The 17,546-nt window shown below is 40.2% G+C and overlaps 1 protein-coding gene across 4 annotated transcripts in view; it reads left to right on the top strand.

The window, feature by feature from the left end:
• Positions 1-17,546, top strand: part of rc3h2 (ring finger and CCCH-type domains 2) — a 193,627-nt gene that overhangs the window by 129,430 nt on the left and 46,651 nt on the right. For 3 of the 4 annotated variants that reach the window (XR_011937645.1, XM_072488392.1, XM_072488391.1), the window contains exons 7-16: positions 893-1,093; positions 2,681-2,813; positions 4,007-4,125; positions 5,271-5,383; positions 5,968-6,261; positions 7,464-7,672; positions 8,466-8,896; positions 11,794-11,967; positions 13,025-13,186; positions 17,106-17,310. Coding sequence is in view for 3 of the 4 variants with exons in the window: in XM_072488392.1 (XP_072344493.1) it covers positions 893-1,093; positions 2,681-2,813; positions 4,007-4,125; positions 5,271-5,383; positions 5,968-6,261; positions 7,464-7,672; positions 8,466-8,896; positions 11,794-11,967; positions 13,025-13,186; positions 17,106-17,310 (2,041 nt within the window). In the remaining variant the exon portion in view is untranslated. The remainder of the gene's footprint in view (positions 1-892; positions 1,094-2,680; positions 2,814-4,006; positions 4,126-5,270; positions 5,384-5,967; positions 6,262-7,463; positions 7,673-8,465; positions 8,897-11,793; positions 11,968-13,024; positions 13,187-17,105; positions 17,311-17,546) is intronic. The other variant, XM_072488393.1, reaches the window with a different exon arrangement.

Raw genomic sequence — 17,546 nt, forward strand, 5'->3', positions numbered from 1 at the left:
CAGAGAGATCTGGGAGTTCAGGTCCATTGTACCCTGAAGGTGGCAGCGCAGGTCGATGGTCAAGAAGGCATACAGCATGCTTGCCTTCATCGGACGGGGTATTGAGTACAAGAGTCGGCAGGTCATGTTACAGTTGTATAAGACTTTAGTTAGGCCACATTTGGAATACTGCATGCAGTTCTGGTCCCTACATTACCAGAAGGATGTAAATGCTTTAGAGAGGGTGCAGAGGAGGTTCACCAGGATGTTGCCTGGTATGGAGGGTGCTAGCTATGAAGAAAGGTTGAGTAGATTAGGATTGTTTTTGTTGGAAAGACTTGAGGTTGAGGGGGGACCTGATTGAGGTCTACAAAATTATCAGAGGTATGGACAGGGTGGATAGCAACAGGCTTTTTCCAAGAGTGGGGGTGTCAATTATAAGGCGTCACGATTTCAAGGTGAGAGGAGGAAAGTTTAAGGGAGATGTGCGTGGAAAGTTTTTTTACACAGAGGGTGGTGGGTGCCTGGAATGCTTTGCCAGCGGAGGTGGTAGAGGCGGGCACGATAGCATCATTCAAGATGCATCTAGACAGATATATGAATGGGCGGGGAACAGAGGGAAGTAGATCCTTGGAAAATAGGCGACAGGTTTAGATAAAGGATCTAGATCGGCGCAGGCTGGGAGGGCCGAAGGGCCTGTTCCTGTGGTTTAATTTTCTTTGTTCTTCTTTGTATTTATAAAGTACGCTGATCTGTCTTGAGACCTAAACAGTTGACCTCTTACTTTTCCACATTGAACTCCACTGCACTTGGGGTTATCTATATGAAAATGGCAAGGGTAGATATGACTTCCTTCTGTGCGATAAATCTTTCCATGTTTCTAATGTCTTGCTGTGTGGCTATTTTTCTATAGGTTACTAAAAGGGATGAAGACTCTTCTCTGATGCAACTGAAAGAAGAGTTTCGTACTTATGAAGCTTTGCGCAGGGAGCATGATGCACAGATTGTTCATATTGCCATGGAGGCTGGACTTCGAATTTCCCCTGAACAATGGTCTTCTCTTCTGTATGGAGACTTGGCACATAAATCACATATGCAGTCGATCATTGATAAGGTGTGTATTGTAGAAGGTGTTTGAATGATACTGCATTTTACCAGTGGAATTTAGAATTCCAATATGTATTGTGTTCAGCACAGAACAGATTCACAAAACACAATTGTCTAGCCATTCTAAGATGTGAAAAGTTTTGTTTGTGAGTAAAATGTTAATTAAAAGCCAGATTTATTTAATTCCTATCTTGGATCTTTTGTTATTGTTGAATTACAAAAACAACAAATTTGTCATTTTTGTTTAAATTCTTTCATTTCAAGTTTGTTAAATAACTTGGTCATGATTATTAATAGTTCAGCATTTTAGAATGGAATCCCTACATTGCAGAAGGAGGCCACCCGAGATACCAAGTACAGACCGGTGCCTAGAAAGAGCACCCTACTCAAGCCCACATCTCCACGCAACCCCAGCTTCACTTTCACAATTGCCCTCCAAATGTGGTACAGCAGGAAATAAATGCCCCCCATGTCTGCTATATTGTAGCCAGAAAGTCAGTCTTGGTCCTATTATCAGAAACATAGTTTGGCTTTACATTCTGCATAACGTTATTGGTATCTTAATAGTTCAGGTGAAGGAACCCGATGTTGCTGTATTCATGATGACACATAGGGACTTCGCACCTATGTAAAAGAGTCCTGTGGGGGTAATCCGGGAGGGTGGGGTTGACATTTTTAACCGGAAATTGGGACGCCCTTTGAAAATGGACACGGTGGCCTTTTCAGGCCCCGCCTGTAAGCATGATGACGTTGGGCATGCCTCCAGTATTTTTACTTCTGAGTGCTGGACAATATTGCGAGAAAAGCCGGTGCTGCAGCTGGCGAACTGCATGCCGCTTTTGTCTGAGCCAACACTTGAGTAGAAAACAATTGTGCTCATCATCAAATTATCACGGTTCTTATTGTATGATTCCAATAATGGCCAAAAATGGAGAAAGTTTTCAGAAAACATGTTTCTGCTTTATTCCATATAAAAGCAGAAGTTAGTTGAAGATAATATACTTCTATCTTGGCCATCGCTTTCATGACATTTATGTGGAGGCAAAAACCTTTTTTTCCCCCCCCCAATTAAATTTGTGTTAATTTTTTACAGTCTGCAGGCAAACATTTTCTTTTACATGTATTCACTATAAATATGGGGTGCAAACTGATTTGAAACTACCCAATTTAGAATGACATTAAAAACTAAAAATGCTGCAAAAACTCGGCAGACTCTAGCTACACGGACTCAAAACGTTATCTCAGTTTCTCTCTCCACACATGCTGCCAGACCGACTGTTTTTTTCCCCAGCATTTTCTGCTTTTATTTCAGACTTCCAACATCGGCAATATTTTGCTTTTAATTTAGAATTAATGCAGTTTTTCACTTTGCAATTTCTGTGATGCTATAGACTCTTTTTGAACTTCAGTTAGTTGCTTTGCCTATTGACAGATTTGAAATCTCATGTCAGACTTTACTTTATCACATTTGATAGTATTGGTTAATCTTTGCCACAAAATTAATTGTGCAACAGATTAGTTTGTTTACAAGTTACAGAAATCATACTTCAGTTGTTTATTTTAAGATGTTCTTTACCTCTGTTTCTGTATCTAGCTCCAATCCCCAGAATCTTTTGCAAAGAGTGTACAGGAATTGACAATTGTCCTACAACGGACAACAGACCCAGCTAATCTGAACCGACTCCGATCCCATCTCGAACTTCTGGCTAATATAGATCCTAACCCAGGTATATATGACTTCATGGTTCTAAACTAGAAGATGGTCAAATTTAAATGGGAATGTAAGACCATAAGACGTAGGAGCAGAATTAGGCTACTCGGCCCATCGAGTCTGCTCCACCATTCAATCATGGCTGATATTTTTCTCATCCCCATATGTTGTGTATATATATTTATCCGTTGGATGCTATCAGGATATTTAATAGAGCTAGTTTATTTATCCCAAGTAACTATTAGCAGTGACATTGTACTGATTACTCCACTGACTCTGTTTTTGTTAAGCCATTTTTTTGTGTTTTAGTTTGTTTGTTTCTAAATTCTTAAATGCTATTTTCATGGGATGCTATGTTGTATTTTATCTGTATTAACATTATCCTTCTAAGGACCTGTTTATTTCAATAGGATCACAATGGCTCCTTTAGAAAAAGCACCATATAGTATGTCCCTCGGCCAATCAGCTCAGTGATATGCTATAAATGATGCTTGGGTCCTTTGTGTTGTCTTCGGCTAAAGCAGCAATCAAGATTCTAAAATTGACCATCTGGGATGGGTTAAGACTCATTAACGTTATTCAATAATTCCTGTTTGACATGCATTAGGATAGAACTAGATTTGACTACAATAATCCCACACTGCAATACATACTGCAATAATCAAAAATGATCACCATCCTGGATGAGGTTCCCTAGAAAGCTATTTCTCACAGGTGGAACCACGTGTGTATGAGTTATTACATTCTGAAGAGACATGGGAGAAGGGAGAAAAATACATTTTGCAACTTGTAAATGGTCCAAGTGATCAAAAGCAACATAGAACCATGGAATGCCTACAGTGCAGAAGGAGGCCAGTCGGCCCATCGAGTCTGTGCTGATCCTCTGAACGAGCACCTTACCTAGGCCCTCTCCCCCGTGCTATCCCCGTAATCCCACCTAAGGGGCAATTGATCATGGCCAATTCACCTAACCGCACGTCTTTGGATTGTTGTAGGAAACCCACGCAAGGAGAAAATGCAAACTCCACACAGTCACCCAAGGTCAGACCTGAACCGGGTCCCTGCCACTGTGAGGCAGCAGTGCTAACTGCTGTGCCACCATGTCACAGTTCCCGCAATTTCATTAGAGTTTCTAAATCTTTAATAGGTTTTCTGATTTCTTTTTTTATAAGTTGCCGAGAGAAACAAATAGTACTTTGTGTCTTTAAGATGCAGCATCTCCAACATGGGAACAACTAGAGAATGCAATGGTAGCTGTAAGGACTGTAGTTCATGGCCTTGTGGATTTCATCCAGAACTTCAGTAAAAAAGGTCATGAAGCACCACAAGTAAGACCTTCTGTTGTGTCATGTGTTTTTAAATAGAGCTTCTTGCTACTGCAGTTCAGTTTTTTGATGAGTTAAAATAATGTAAACATGACTAGAACTACCTGTAAAATTACTTATTCAAAATCCATTTAAAGACATGAACAAAATTACTATGTTTTGCTTTTGAATTAATTTGAAGAAAATAATGCTCTGAAAGTATTTCCCATGCACTCTGTCCTCCGTTCTGTTGAAAATAAATTTCAATGAACAGTTGATTTTCAGCCCTTGCTTTCCCATAGAATTTCTGTAACTTGCTATTTTAATAAGTTCACTGTATATTGAAGATTTTTCGACATGTGTAATTGTTAGCCAGTATTGAAACCATCAAATTCTTGCAGTGCAGAAGGAGGCCATTTGGCACATCAAGTCTGTACCGACCCTTTGAAAGAGCACCCTACCCAGGCAAACTTAACCGACTTATCCCCACAACCCCATCTAACCTGGGGCAGCACGGTAGCATTGTGGATAGCACAATTGCTTCGCAGCTCCAGGGTCCCAGGTTCAATTCCGGCTTGGGTCACTGTCTGTGCGGAGTCTGCACATCCTCCCCATGTGTGCGTGGGTTTCCTCCGGGTGCTCCGGTTTCCTCCCACAGTCCAAAGATGTGCAGGTTAGGTGGATTGGCCATGATAAATTGCCCTTAGTGTCCAAAATTGCCCTTAGTGTTGGATGGGGTGGCTGGGTTGTGGGGATAGGGTGGAGGTGTTGACCTTGGATAGGGTGCTCTTTCCAAGAGCCGGTGCAGACTCGATAGGCCAAATGGCCTCCTTCTGCACTGTAAATTCTATGATAATCTATGAAACCTGCACATCCCTGGACATGAGGAGCAATTTTAGCATGGCCAATCCACCTACCATGCACATCTTTAGACTGTGGGAGGAAACCGGAGGAAACCAACGCAGAAACTGGGAGAAAGTGCAAACTCCACACAGGCAGTCACCCAAGGCCGGAATTGAACCCGGGTCTCTGGCACTTTGAGGCAACAGTGCCACCTTGCCATCCACTAGAACAATTAATTACCATTGATGATGGTTCATCGTAAATAGTAAATGCATATCAAAACCTAGACTAGCAACATCATAAAGGTACTTCATTGTTACTTTCAGCCACAGCCAAACAGCAAATATAAAACCAGCATGTGCCGAGATCTTCGACAACAAGGGGGTTGCCCTCGTGGAGCTAATTGTACCTTTGCTCACTCCCAAGAAGAGTTGGAAAAGTATGTACTTCTAATTATTTGTGTCTTTTATATGTCTTTGAATAACCCATTGTGGAAAATAGGTCCATTTTCTCATGTCTGTAGTGAAAATTCCTACATCGGTGCAAAATACTGGTGGTGTGAAACACAACAACTTTCCACTTTGCGCTTAATTGATTCAAATACTTTCAGGTTAAATCTAGAATGCTTGATGGATTTACAGTAGCTCCAAAATGTAATTCCTCAAAGTGAGAAATGCTGTCTTTTCTACACTAGTATGGGCAATTACATTTCCTGCACCAGCCACTCTTTTATCACTCTGAAGGAAACTGGGAATTTAATTGCCCCCCCCCCCCCCCACATGGAGAATTAGAATACAAGGCCATAGGAGAATTACGCTCACAAACTCTGTTTCATTCTAAATAGCTGCTGCCTGGCCTGAGCATTTCCAGCATTTACTCTTTTAATTAACCTTGCTATTATTTCCAAGGTCACATTTAGCACAGTGGGTGTGGTGTACATGTTCAACTTGAGAGCATTACCTATCTATTCATTTGTTTTGACAGTTGATCAAAAAAAGTAATCATTTGTATCCTTGATAACAGGTATCGGATGAGGAATAAGAAGATTAATGCTACTGTCAGGCCCTTTCCTCTGCCCCAAGCTCTTCAGAACAAAGTTGGAATCACTAATATAATCACAACTTCTGCAGGAAATGTCTCTGTGACAGGATCCACTGAAACCACTGTGAAAATGGTGCAGACGCCAAATGGAATCATTAGTCCAGAAAGTAGTACCCCACAACTAATACCACGCTGTGCAGATACCTCAGCTGCTTTAGAAAACGCTAAGAAAATTGGACAAAACTGTCTGAGTACACCTGGTTCACCACCAGAAAAGTAAGATGCATCTTTTCCTTTTGCTTACAATTTTGTTATGCTGCGACCTCTTCTAATCACTTTTAGCATTTGCTTCGATACCTCAGACTTGTTTCAAATTGGCATACATGCTAACCTGCTAACCATCTGTGTTAAAAATCAACAGTTAGTGTTTCAACACGTGCCAATTTAAGTTTCTCAAGAACAATCATCCCTTTTTTGTATCAGATCAGTTAAAACGTTGGCTTGCAGGCTGTCAAAACTAATCAGATATTACTTTGTCCTACTGGTTGCAAACAAACCTGAGGTTTATTAATTGATATTGTCCAAGAGTTGTAGTTACAAGGTGTGTGTATGTGTGTGCGTGGTTCCTGCAGGTGGAATGCACTGCCTGTCTGGAATGTTCAATGTAAGTATTACAAGAGATTCCATTAAGTCACATGTTGCAATTCGATTGGATTTCTGAAAGAGGAATTGGACCCATTAAAATTGTATTGAAATCTATACAACTATTTTTATTTTCTTATTAAAAAAATATTTGAACCCTTCCAGGAGAAAATATTTCTGGCTTGAAAAGATGAATTCTTTATCATAGAATTTACAGTGCAGAAGGAGGCCATTCGGCCCATCGAGTCTGCACCGGCTCTTGGAAAGAGCACCCTACCCAAGGTCAACACCGCCACCCTATCCCCATAACCCAGTAACCTCACCCAACACTAAGGGCAATTTTGGACACTAAGGGCAATTTATCATGGCCAATCCACCTAACCTGCACATCTTTGGACTGTGGGAGGAAACCGGAGCACCCGGAGGAAACCCACGCACACACTGGGAGGATGTGCAGACTCCGCACAGACAGTGACCCAAGCCGGAATCGAACCTGGGACCCTGGAGCTGTGAAGCAATTGTGCTATCCACAAGGCTACCGTACCTACTAATGTTAATTTTCTTGGGGCAGCCTTTGATGCTTTTTATGTTGGTATGTATACAGGATTTTAGCAACCAGATTGATGAGATATCTTCAATATACCAGCTTCCATCATTGACCAGAATATCTCCCTATTGTCTTTCAAAGAAATGTCCATGGAATCACTTGGAACCTATTTTTAAAAAATATATTTTTTAATTGAGTAAAATTTTGCAAAGGGTATATCACATTTTTTTTCCAGACTAGCTAAATGAAATTGCATTTTTCTATCAAAGGTCTCATTTTTTTCCCCCAGTAAAATTGGTTCACCTCCCAAGACAATTCTCAACCAAGTGCTCTCTACCCCAGCTGTAATATCATCACATATTGGACCAGATGCAACGTCATTACCCTCTTCAAAATCTGTGTCAAGAGTGTCAGTGTACCCATCCCAGCAACCTGATGTGTATTATCAGGACCCCAGGACACCAGTTACATATGAACTGACTGCTTATCATCAACCAGGTAAGTCACAACTAAAACAATAAGCAATTTTAAAAAAACTGTACAAGCATAAGCCATTCAATGCTTTTTAAGCTAGGATGATTCTTTGCCAGAGCATAACTAATCTTTGTAGCTTTGTTCCCTCCCTCTAATCCATTATCTTCCTCAGTTTCAAATATTTAACCATGTTTTCCTTAATAATCTTCAGTGCCATGTTCACCAAGAAATTACTCCTAATATTTTTCTTCACTCCCCATCCCTGTAATCTTCTCAGCCCCACAATCCATAGATATCTGTGTTCTAAGTCTGGCCTCTTGAGCATCCTCATTTTTAATTGCTCCACCATTTGTGACTGTGCCTTCATTCACCTAGCCCCTAAGCTTGGAATTTCTTCCCTGCACCTCTCTGCCTCACAACTTTAGTGTCCTCATTTAAGGCACTCCTTTAAAACCTTCCTCTTTGTCCAAGCTTTCGTCATCTGACTTAATATCTACTAATGTGGCTCAGTGTCATATTTTGTTCTATAGTGCTCCTATGATTTGCCTTGGGACGTTTATACATCAAAGGCATTGTATAAATTGTTGTAAATACCTGGAAATTGTGGTGCGCTTTCAACCTAATCAGAATGTACAATTTGGCTCAAGCAGTTTGAGTGAATGGGTTATGCTAGCATTGTTTAATGATATGACTATATGATTTTTAAAAAATTAATGTTTTAATAAAAGCTGGGTTCTTTCTGCAAGAGTTTTATTTTTAACATGACGTTTACATTTTAGGTTATTTAAATGAACTTGTTCTTCTGAATTTTATGCAGGAGGGTATTATCCTCCACATCCTGGTCTACCTTCTGGTGTGTCTCCTTGCCTTCCTCGCTACGTACGGCCCAGCAGTATGCCAGAATCACCGCTTCCACCCACTGTGCCATACACTGACCACTACAACGCATATTCACCTCGAGATCGTCTAGCATCTTCTCCTTACCCATCAGCACCTCCCCAACAGTATGGATCAGTCCCAGCAGTGCATTCCGGAATGTATGCACCAGTCTATGATAGCAGGCGCATGTGGAGGCCACAAATGTATCCACGGGATGATGTCATACGGAGTAATTCTTTACCTCCAATGGATATGGTACCTTCATCTGCCTACCATCCACCACCAAGGGAAAGATACAGCTCACTTGATGGGTATTATTCTATGGCTGGGCAACCAGCAAATGAACAAAGAAATGTCACCATGCAGCGGGTAAAGTAAAATATTAGGACATTGCTTTTCTCTGTTACTTACTTGATTTAAGTTTTTCACTTTTTTGCTAATCAATGATACATTCTTTATTGTTATACTAGCAATTACATTATATAAATTTCATTAGGATTTCAGTTGATGTTTGCCTCAGGCATTTGATGCACTTGCTTCAATTTCCTCTTTCGTATTTTCCTCACATTGTTTCCCCTTCTGTTTACCACCTAATCAATATTTGGTCCTAATCAATATTTATACCACATCAGTACCAGTAAAACGGATTAATTGGTCAATTATTTAATTGCTTGGCCTTGCTATGCAGAACCAGATTGCATTCATCCAATAACAACAGCAATTATACTTCAAAACATAATTAAATCTCTAAAGTTATTTCCTTGGCGCTATGTAAATGCAAATTCATTTGTTCTTTAATCTGTCCCACAGTTGTGACCTTGAGAGAGACCATTAACTTTTAAAAAAATAAATTTGAACTCCCCAGTTTTTAACTGAGAATTGTACCACAAGATTTAATGTTTGAAGCAATAACTTTTGTACTACTAACTTAACACTATATATTTTGTCAACACAATGGGCCACTTCGCATTCTGTTTCTAATTCCACCCACATGTTCCCTATATGTTACATGATCTTGAGGGTGCCTTCACTTCTCCTGGAACTAAAACAAGGTATGCCACAGGCTTTAGAAATTCACTTTGACTCTTAGTTTCCCGGTCTGGCACTTTGTGTGTGAGAGATAGAGCAAGCTGTGGAAGTCTCCAAGGATTCCGCTGATGAACTCCAGGCAGATCTGACAATTTTAATTCCTCATGAATTCGGTTCATTCCAAACTCTGGCCCACTCACAATTCCTGCTTAGTAACTCCAAATCCGGAACACCCTTGGTACCTAATGACCTCTGCGCTTCTTGTTCTGGCTGCCAGCAGATACGCAATTCCTTCTCTGTCTTTCAACCTAGCTATCGGTTTCTGTGAGAAAATGCATAGATTAACCCAACACAAAAGGATACTTTGCTGCAAAAACTATTTCCATAGCAATATGGCATACCTGGGATGCTCCAGATAGAAATTTAAACTAATTATTTCCAACTTTAAACCTGTCCTTTGACCTGAAATGGATAAGGATATTTTAAGATCTTCCCTTGTCTACCCATTACTTTCAACCCTTTCTTTAATTAGGGGAATTATATGAAAAACTTAAACCCCTTTATGAAGACAACTGTAGACTTATCATCTCTACCAGCCTCCCCGAAAAGGCGCCGGAATGTGACAAGCGATTTTCATTTCATTTTCATTTCTACCAGGGAACTCTGAAAGGGGCCATCCATTGATTAATGTTACCCCAATTCTAAATTATTCAACAAACCCAGGCCTTCCTTTGAATTGCAATCACTTTAAGTCTATTTACTAACCTCTCAATCTGTTTTTTGAAACTTATTTATCTTGCATTTAAAAATGCAATTCCCAAACTAAAAGATGTATACCTAAAATATATGGGGGGAGTTTTACGATCCCACCCCCAAACTCGCTGGTGTATTTGAAGCCCACGGGCACATAAAGTAAAGTGGGTTGTCATCATCTCGCCCTTCCCTGACTTGCCCATCATAGGGGGCGGGAACGGTGTCGGGAAGCACGCCCTTCCTTCGAACTACTGAGGTCTTTGGACCCACTGAGGCCCTTGAGTGGACAGTTAACCGCCTTATTTGGCCTCTGCCACAATTTTTCAATCTGCGTGGGAGAACAGAAACCTGGCAGGAAGCCCAGCAACTTTGACAGCACAGGCTGCGATTGGGCAGAAGGAGGATTATCTCCTTTGAAATGAAAATCACTTATTGTCACAAGTAGGCTTCAAATGAAGTTACTGTGAAAAGCCCCTAGTCGCCACATTCCGGCGCCTGTTCGGGGAGGCTGTTACGGGAATCGAACCGTGCTGCTGGCCTGCCTTGGTCTGCTTCTGGAGGGTCCCCCCTTTGAGGGTGTCGTCCCCCCCCTCTCCAAATCCCCTCGTCAAGGCACCGCTCCTCGGACTGGTGTCTGCCAACCATGCCTGCCCAAAATCCCTCGACTGACTGGAGTCCAGGAGACCTCTTAATTGCTTCGTGGGGACTGGTTGTAGTCCCAGCAGTAGCTGCTACTGTCTTATGCTGCTGGATTACAGAGCGACCAGCAAATCATATAGCCTGGCAGCCCTCTCGGGTAGAAATTCCTGTCCCTGAGGGGTGGGAGTCCCACTTTTCACTAATTAAGGGGCAGTATATTTGCACTTAAGAAGCCAAATGTCATATTGACAAGGTGCCAAACTACATTTTTGGTGGGGTTGGGGGGGAGGGGGGTGGAGGCACAACTGCCTTTTTAAAATGTTAGTTTTGTACTAATTGTGGCATGCTTAACCACGCTTGTTTTTTTATGCTGATGAGGCTTTATAGTTTACAATATATACTTAATAAGTGTTATCTCCATTAATAGAAAGCTTACTGCTTTGTAACTTGTATTGGGCTTATCACAGCACAAGTCAAATTATATTGGGTCATGTATGATGCTAATTATGTGGAGTGTCAGACTTGAAGTAACAACAATGCAGTAAGATAAACTGACAATTTCCATAAGCAAAACTTGGTTTTTTTTTAACGTTTATAATAATTCAAATAGTGACTTCTGTAAGGAATCTTGTGGATTGAACCTGAAATCTTGGTCCTTATGGCTCAATATATTGCACTGTATTTGTCTATTTCGGAGAGAGACGAAAATATTTGATACTTTTATTTGGATTTAAAAACTGCAGCTTCTTATTAAAGATTCAAAGTATTTGTGAATGTATAAGTAACAAGTATTAGCTAACGTTTACTATTTTGAAGTTCAGAATTTGTCATCCCTTCCTTCATAGGATGCATACAGCCGAATGCAGCAACCAGGCTTTGACGACCTGTTGAGACGGAAACCAGACCAATGGACAAACTGTTCCTCTCAGAAACCACCCCTAGTCTCTTCTGCTTTGTCCACAGTCACCCAGCCCTCTGCACCTCCTTCCCCTTTGTTCAGTGTAGACTTCAGCTCAGAGGTATGCAATCAAATTGGAGTTTGCATTTGTAGTTTTAAAAATAATGATTAGAGTGATTATCGGTCCACTTTCAGCAGGAATATATAGCCTATAAAACCTTTTTGAAAGATGCTTTTATAGATTCAAAACAACTATTTTTATCAAGGGGGGTAATACATGTTGTAATTGCCCATAATATACCTGCATTAGGGAGGATGAAAAAAAATGATCCAGAGTTCCTGATCTTTTATCCCGAAAGAAAATCTTCTAGAAAGTATGGATGTTGAGTGAGCAGATGTTCAGGTTTTGTTGTAATTCACTGAACTAGTGGATTCAGGGCAAGAGAAGTGGTACGTGTGTCTATGGTCCCATGCCTCCTGAATACTCAAATATTTATCAGTGAAATTATAATAATGATGTGCTTTAGTTAACTGCCTCTTTCAGTACAGTAAAAATCCAGCTTTATTGGCATTCTATTCACTAACGTGGCCTGTTTTATATCATTTGCATCCTTTAAAAACAGCTTCTTGTTAAACAGCAAGGGAATAGTGTGTATAATATGTTAATTTTAGCTTCATCTATTGTGTTTCTATTGAACATTATGGTCTGCTTGCTATATATCCATTGCTAAGTGTTTGATATTATAGTCCAGAAACAAGATGCACAACATGCTTTACAAGATCAGCTTACCTTTATTACTTTATCATTTGTGGCATGTCAACAATAGCACCATCTGAGATGTATTCTGATTATAGTGAACTTTTGTTTCCCCATTTTTTGTCACCACTTATGAAATGTGACATTGCTAAGCTTCTCATTTTAATGATTGAAGTACCATTACAATTTCTTGTGTTCTATTTGCCGAAAAAGGTTTACAAATTTAAAGCACAAAGTGAAACTTTCTCTTATCTCCTCTCCTATCACCACTTGCTAATGTCTTATCCATTCCGGATCCATGTGGACCATTGAAAATATCATTGGAACACCTGTGCATGGAATGAATTTCAATGAAGTTACAACTGCTTTATAAATTCTAATCTGCTATTTTAATAGTAATATCCATTTGTTTATCTTTCAACAGTTCTCTGAGAATACTAGTGATTTGTGTGTAGGCACTAAATTTGAGGATGAGAGCATATCCCACTATTCTCCATGGTCCTGTGGGACCATCAGCACTTGCATTAGCGCAATGGAGTCTGATCCAAAAGCCATCATGGCAACCACCAGTGTGGAGATAATGGTAAGACACACTGAGCTCCCTCAAGGTATTCACTTCTTCTCATAATTGTGCATTGTTTATATTGTAGTGTACATTGTAAGACTGCAAGTTAAAAGGGCGCCGTTAGTATTGTTAGTGTGGTATGCTAAAGCACTAATGCACTTAATTTCAAACTAACCACTTTAGAGCAAATATTCTGTAGTATGAGAATTAAAGATAAATTTTGCAACTAAAATAAAATATTCTTTATTTTCACCCTTAAATTCTATTGTCAATTTTTCTGCTCTGGCTTGGTTTTCAAAATAAATACAAAGGCTAACATGTTTGAAAAGTGTTTTTAAAATTTCATTTAAACAAGTTTTTCCACAGTGATTGATTAAAAAAAAATGGATAAAAACATTTACACACAGTCTGTAAAATTAAGAATGTTAATTTTGAGATAATTCTACTGCTGTTTGAAATCCAATAAAAATAAAAATGTGCATATCATGTCTTTTACTGATATATCATTGCTCCTCCCTAAATCTTAGTTCAAGTGTAATGGAGTGACCTGTAAGTTATACCTACAAACAAAGATGCTTGCTGTTTTGGAGAATTGTTTGCAACCATGCTTTTCATTTTGTTAAGGAAATCAAATACGTAGCTTCTTTAGTTCATCGGCTCTGGTTCCCAGTGAACTGCAGGCCAGGAAATGGCTGTTGAGGTTTCTTACACTCTTCAGGCTGGGGATCAGTCCGTCACACCTGCACAGAAGAAAATAAACAGAACAGATCACCTGAGATAGAACGCCGTTGTTTTGCAAGTAGCTCAAGGAGCAGAACAATGGAGGAGGGCAGGAAGAAGGTCCTAAGCAGGGGGTCATAAATAGTTCCTTTAAGAGAAGAAAGGAACAGTGTAATAAGCTACAAATTTAAGAAAAGGTTTCAAGGAGCAGACTAGAAGCAAATTGGTCTTGAGAGGAGTCCTGAATATCTGAGAAGGCAACCAAAAGCTGTTGACTCTGTGCTGTGTGCCATTGGGGCAAAGGCTACCCATTTGGAGCAATGGTGTCCTGCTTGGTATGGTTGAAGATTGTTGATTATCTTTGATATAAAAGTAAATACTATTTTATTGAAAACAACATTTCAACAACAACTTGAATCTTTATTGTGTGTCTAACATAGCTCCCACAGGAGTGCTATCACAGAATAGTTGACATCTAGTCACATGAAGAAATATCAGGACAGTTGACCAAAAGCTTATTCAAATAGGTCGATTTTATGGAGCATCGTAAAGGAGGAGTGGGAATCCCAGAGCTTGGGGCTCAAAATAACCGAAGGAATGGATGCTAAAAGCAGAGCGATGGAAATCAAAAATGTGCACGAAGCAAAGAGTGCAGAAAACTCTTGAAGCTTCTTAGGTTAGAAAGATAGAAGATACATTGAAGGAACTTGAGAAAATGATGAGACCTCCCTCTTCAGCATATTCATTAGAATGTTTCAAAAGAAAGACAATTGCACTTCATCAGAAGGAATTATGAGTCAGGAAAATATCTACATCCTTCTACTTCCAAAATATTAAAACCCAAAATTTAAAGCATAACATTTTGAACAGACTTGGAAAGATCTACTGTGAAATCCAGTACTTGTGTCATGCAGGTTACTAATCCAGATGAAATTTCTGTACTAATTCAAGCAACCGTGTCCCATTGATTGTGGGAATTGCTATAACTCAGAATCTGAATTGGACCTGCCACACAAATACTGCGGCTATAAGAGCAGGTCAGAAGCTGGGAATCCTGAGGCAGGTAACTTGTGTTCTGACTCCCTAAAGCCTGTCTATCATCATCTTTTTTTAAAAATATATATTTTATTCAAATTTTTCGGCCAAACAAAACAGTACAAAGGTTTTTCCCTTTTTACAACAATAAAACAATATAAATAACAGTGACCGTTTTTAACAAGTAAATAAATAATATATAAACTAAATGGCAACTGTCATAACAAAAATAATAACTCTCCCAAATAATAAAATCAAACAAACCAATATACATAACCAAGTACAAATATCTATACAAAAACACCCCTGAGGACCCCCCCCCCCCCCCCCCGGGTTGCTGCTGTTACCTTCCCATTTCCTTTATCATTCTGCGAGGTAGTTAATGAACGGTTGCCACCGCCTGGTGAACCCTTGAGCCAAACCCCTTAGTGCAAACTTTATCCGTTCTAGTTTTATAAACCCTGCCATGTCATTTATCCAGGTCTCCACGCCCGGGGGTTTGGCTTCCTTCCACATAAGCAATATCCTTCGCCGGGCTACCAGGGACGCAAAGGCCAAAACATCAGCCTCTCTCGCCTCCTGCACTCCCGGCTCTTCTGCAACCCCAAATATAGCCAACCCCCAGCCTGGCTCGACCCGGACCCCCACCACCTTCGAAAGCACATTCGCCACCCCCACCCAGAACCCCTGCAGTGCCGGGCCTGTCTATCATCTTCAAGGCACAAGTTAAAGTTAGGAGTGTGATAGAATGTGCTGCACTTGCCTGGATGAGTGCAGCCGCAGTTATATTTAAGAAGCTCAATGTGACCATCCAGGTCAAAGAAACCTACTTGATCAGCACCCCATCCACCACCTTAAACCTTTTTTACTCCCTCCACAAATTGTGCACAGTGACAGCAGTGTTATACCATATACAAAATGTATTCAAGCAACTCCCCAAGGCTCCTTCAACAGCATCTTTTAAACTTGTGACCTCTACCACCCACCTGCAAGGATAAAGACACCAGATATATGGAACCATCATCTGCAAGTTCCCCTCCTAGCCATACACCATGCTGATTTGAAAGAATATTGCCATTCCTTCACTGCCGCTGGGTTACACACTCCATATACTGTAGGCATATCTACTCCAAATGGACTCCAGCAGTTAAAGAAGGTGGCTCACTGCTAACCTTCTCAAGGGCAGTTGGTCGGGAGGGTTATTAACATGGGAACATGCAGTGAATTTTGACAAGAGTAGCTGACTTTCTTCTCTCTCCCTTAGTCAAGCCAGGGCCATTACGCCAAATGTATGATCCTCATGATAACTGGCTGAAATCAAGTAACTGGGATCATGCTGAATGCATTCTGCAATATCCCATCAAATGGTACATTTACTCACTGCATTACACAATCTTAAAATTTACAAGAAGAAAAAACTTGGATTTCTATGGCATCTTTTCAGATCCTTGGGACATCCCAAAGTACTTTTGAATGGACTCACTTACAGCAAACAGCAATATGATCATGACTACATGATTTTGTGGTGTCACTTGAGGGGCAAATATTGGCCAACATACTGGGGATAACTCCTGCTTTTCTTCAGATAATGACATATACTTGACAGAATAGGTATGCCCATGGTTTAAAGGACTCATCTGAAAGATGACACCTCTGACAGTTCAGTGCTTCCTCAGTACTGCACTGAGAGTGTCAATCTATATTTCTCTAGGGTGAGACTTCACCTTCTCACTCCTGAGGTGAGAAGTCCAACCTTCCCAGTTTCACAGCTTGGATTTATGTGCGTTGTATGCTTTCTAAACATATGTGTTTTGTGTCTTGGACTTGAGCTGAGAGGATGAGAAACTTAATAAAACATTAGGTGTCCAGACAAGCACATACACACTAATTTATTTGAAGCATTTATTTTGTCTCTGTACCCAAATTTGGTTTTTAACAATGATTAATTAACTGCACTGGAATACTTTATGTAAATTTTGTTGAAGAAGGGGGGATAAAATCTAACTTCCCCATCTCATGGAAAAATGTTCCCAGGCTTTATCCACAATGAAAGGATTTAAAATATTGATTATACACAAAAGTTAAAATTGGAAGAAGATTTTTTAAAACTTGTATGGTTGAAACTTTTTAAGTTGACTATTTCAGATGTTTAATTTTTCACAACATTCTTGGCTGTTTTTAGGACCTTAATGTGAAACGAAAGCTAAATCTGTTTGACTCTCAGAGAAGGGGAAAAGATGAAGATCCCATAATTCCATTTGGTGACGGACCGATTATCTCTAAGTGGGGTGCAATTTCTAGGTCTGCCCGCACAGGTTATCACAACACAGACCCAGTCCAGGCTACAGCTTCCCAAGGAAGTGCTACAAAGCCGATTAGTGTAACAGGTTGGTCCAATCTGTGTTCCCTATTAATAAGGGCAGTCATTGTTTCGTACAATTATAATCTTTATTAGTGTCACAAGTAGGCTTACATTAACACTGCAATGAAGTTACTGTGAAAATCCCCGAGTCGCCACACTCCGGCGCCTGTTTGGGAACGCTGAGGGAGAATTTAGAATGTCCAATTCGCCTAACAAGCACGTCTTTCCGGACTTGTGGGAGGAAACCAGAGCACCTGGGGG

The sequence above is a fragment of the Scyliorhinus torazame genome, chromosome 22 (genome assembly GCF_047496885.1).
Source record: "Scyliorhinus torazame isolate Kashiwa2021f chromosome 22, sScyTor2.1, whole genome shotgun sequence".
NCBI lineage: Eukaryota > Metazoa > Chordata > Chondrichthyes > Carcharhiniformes > Scyliorhinidae > Scyliorhinus > Scyliorhinus torazame.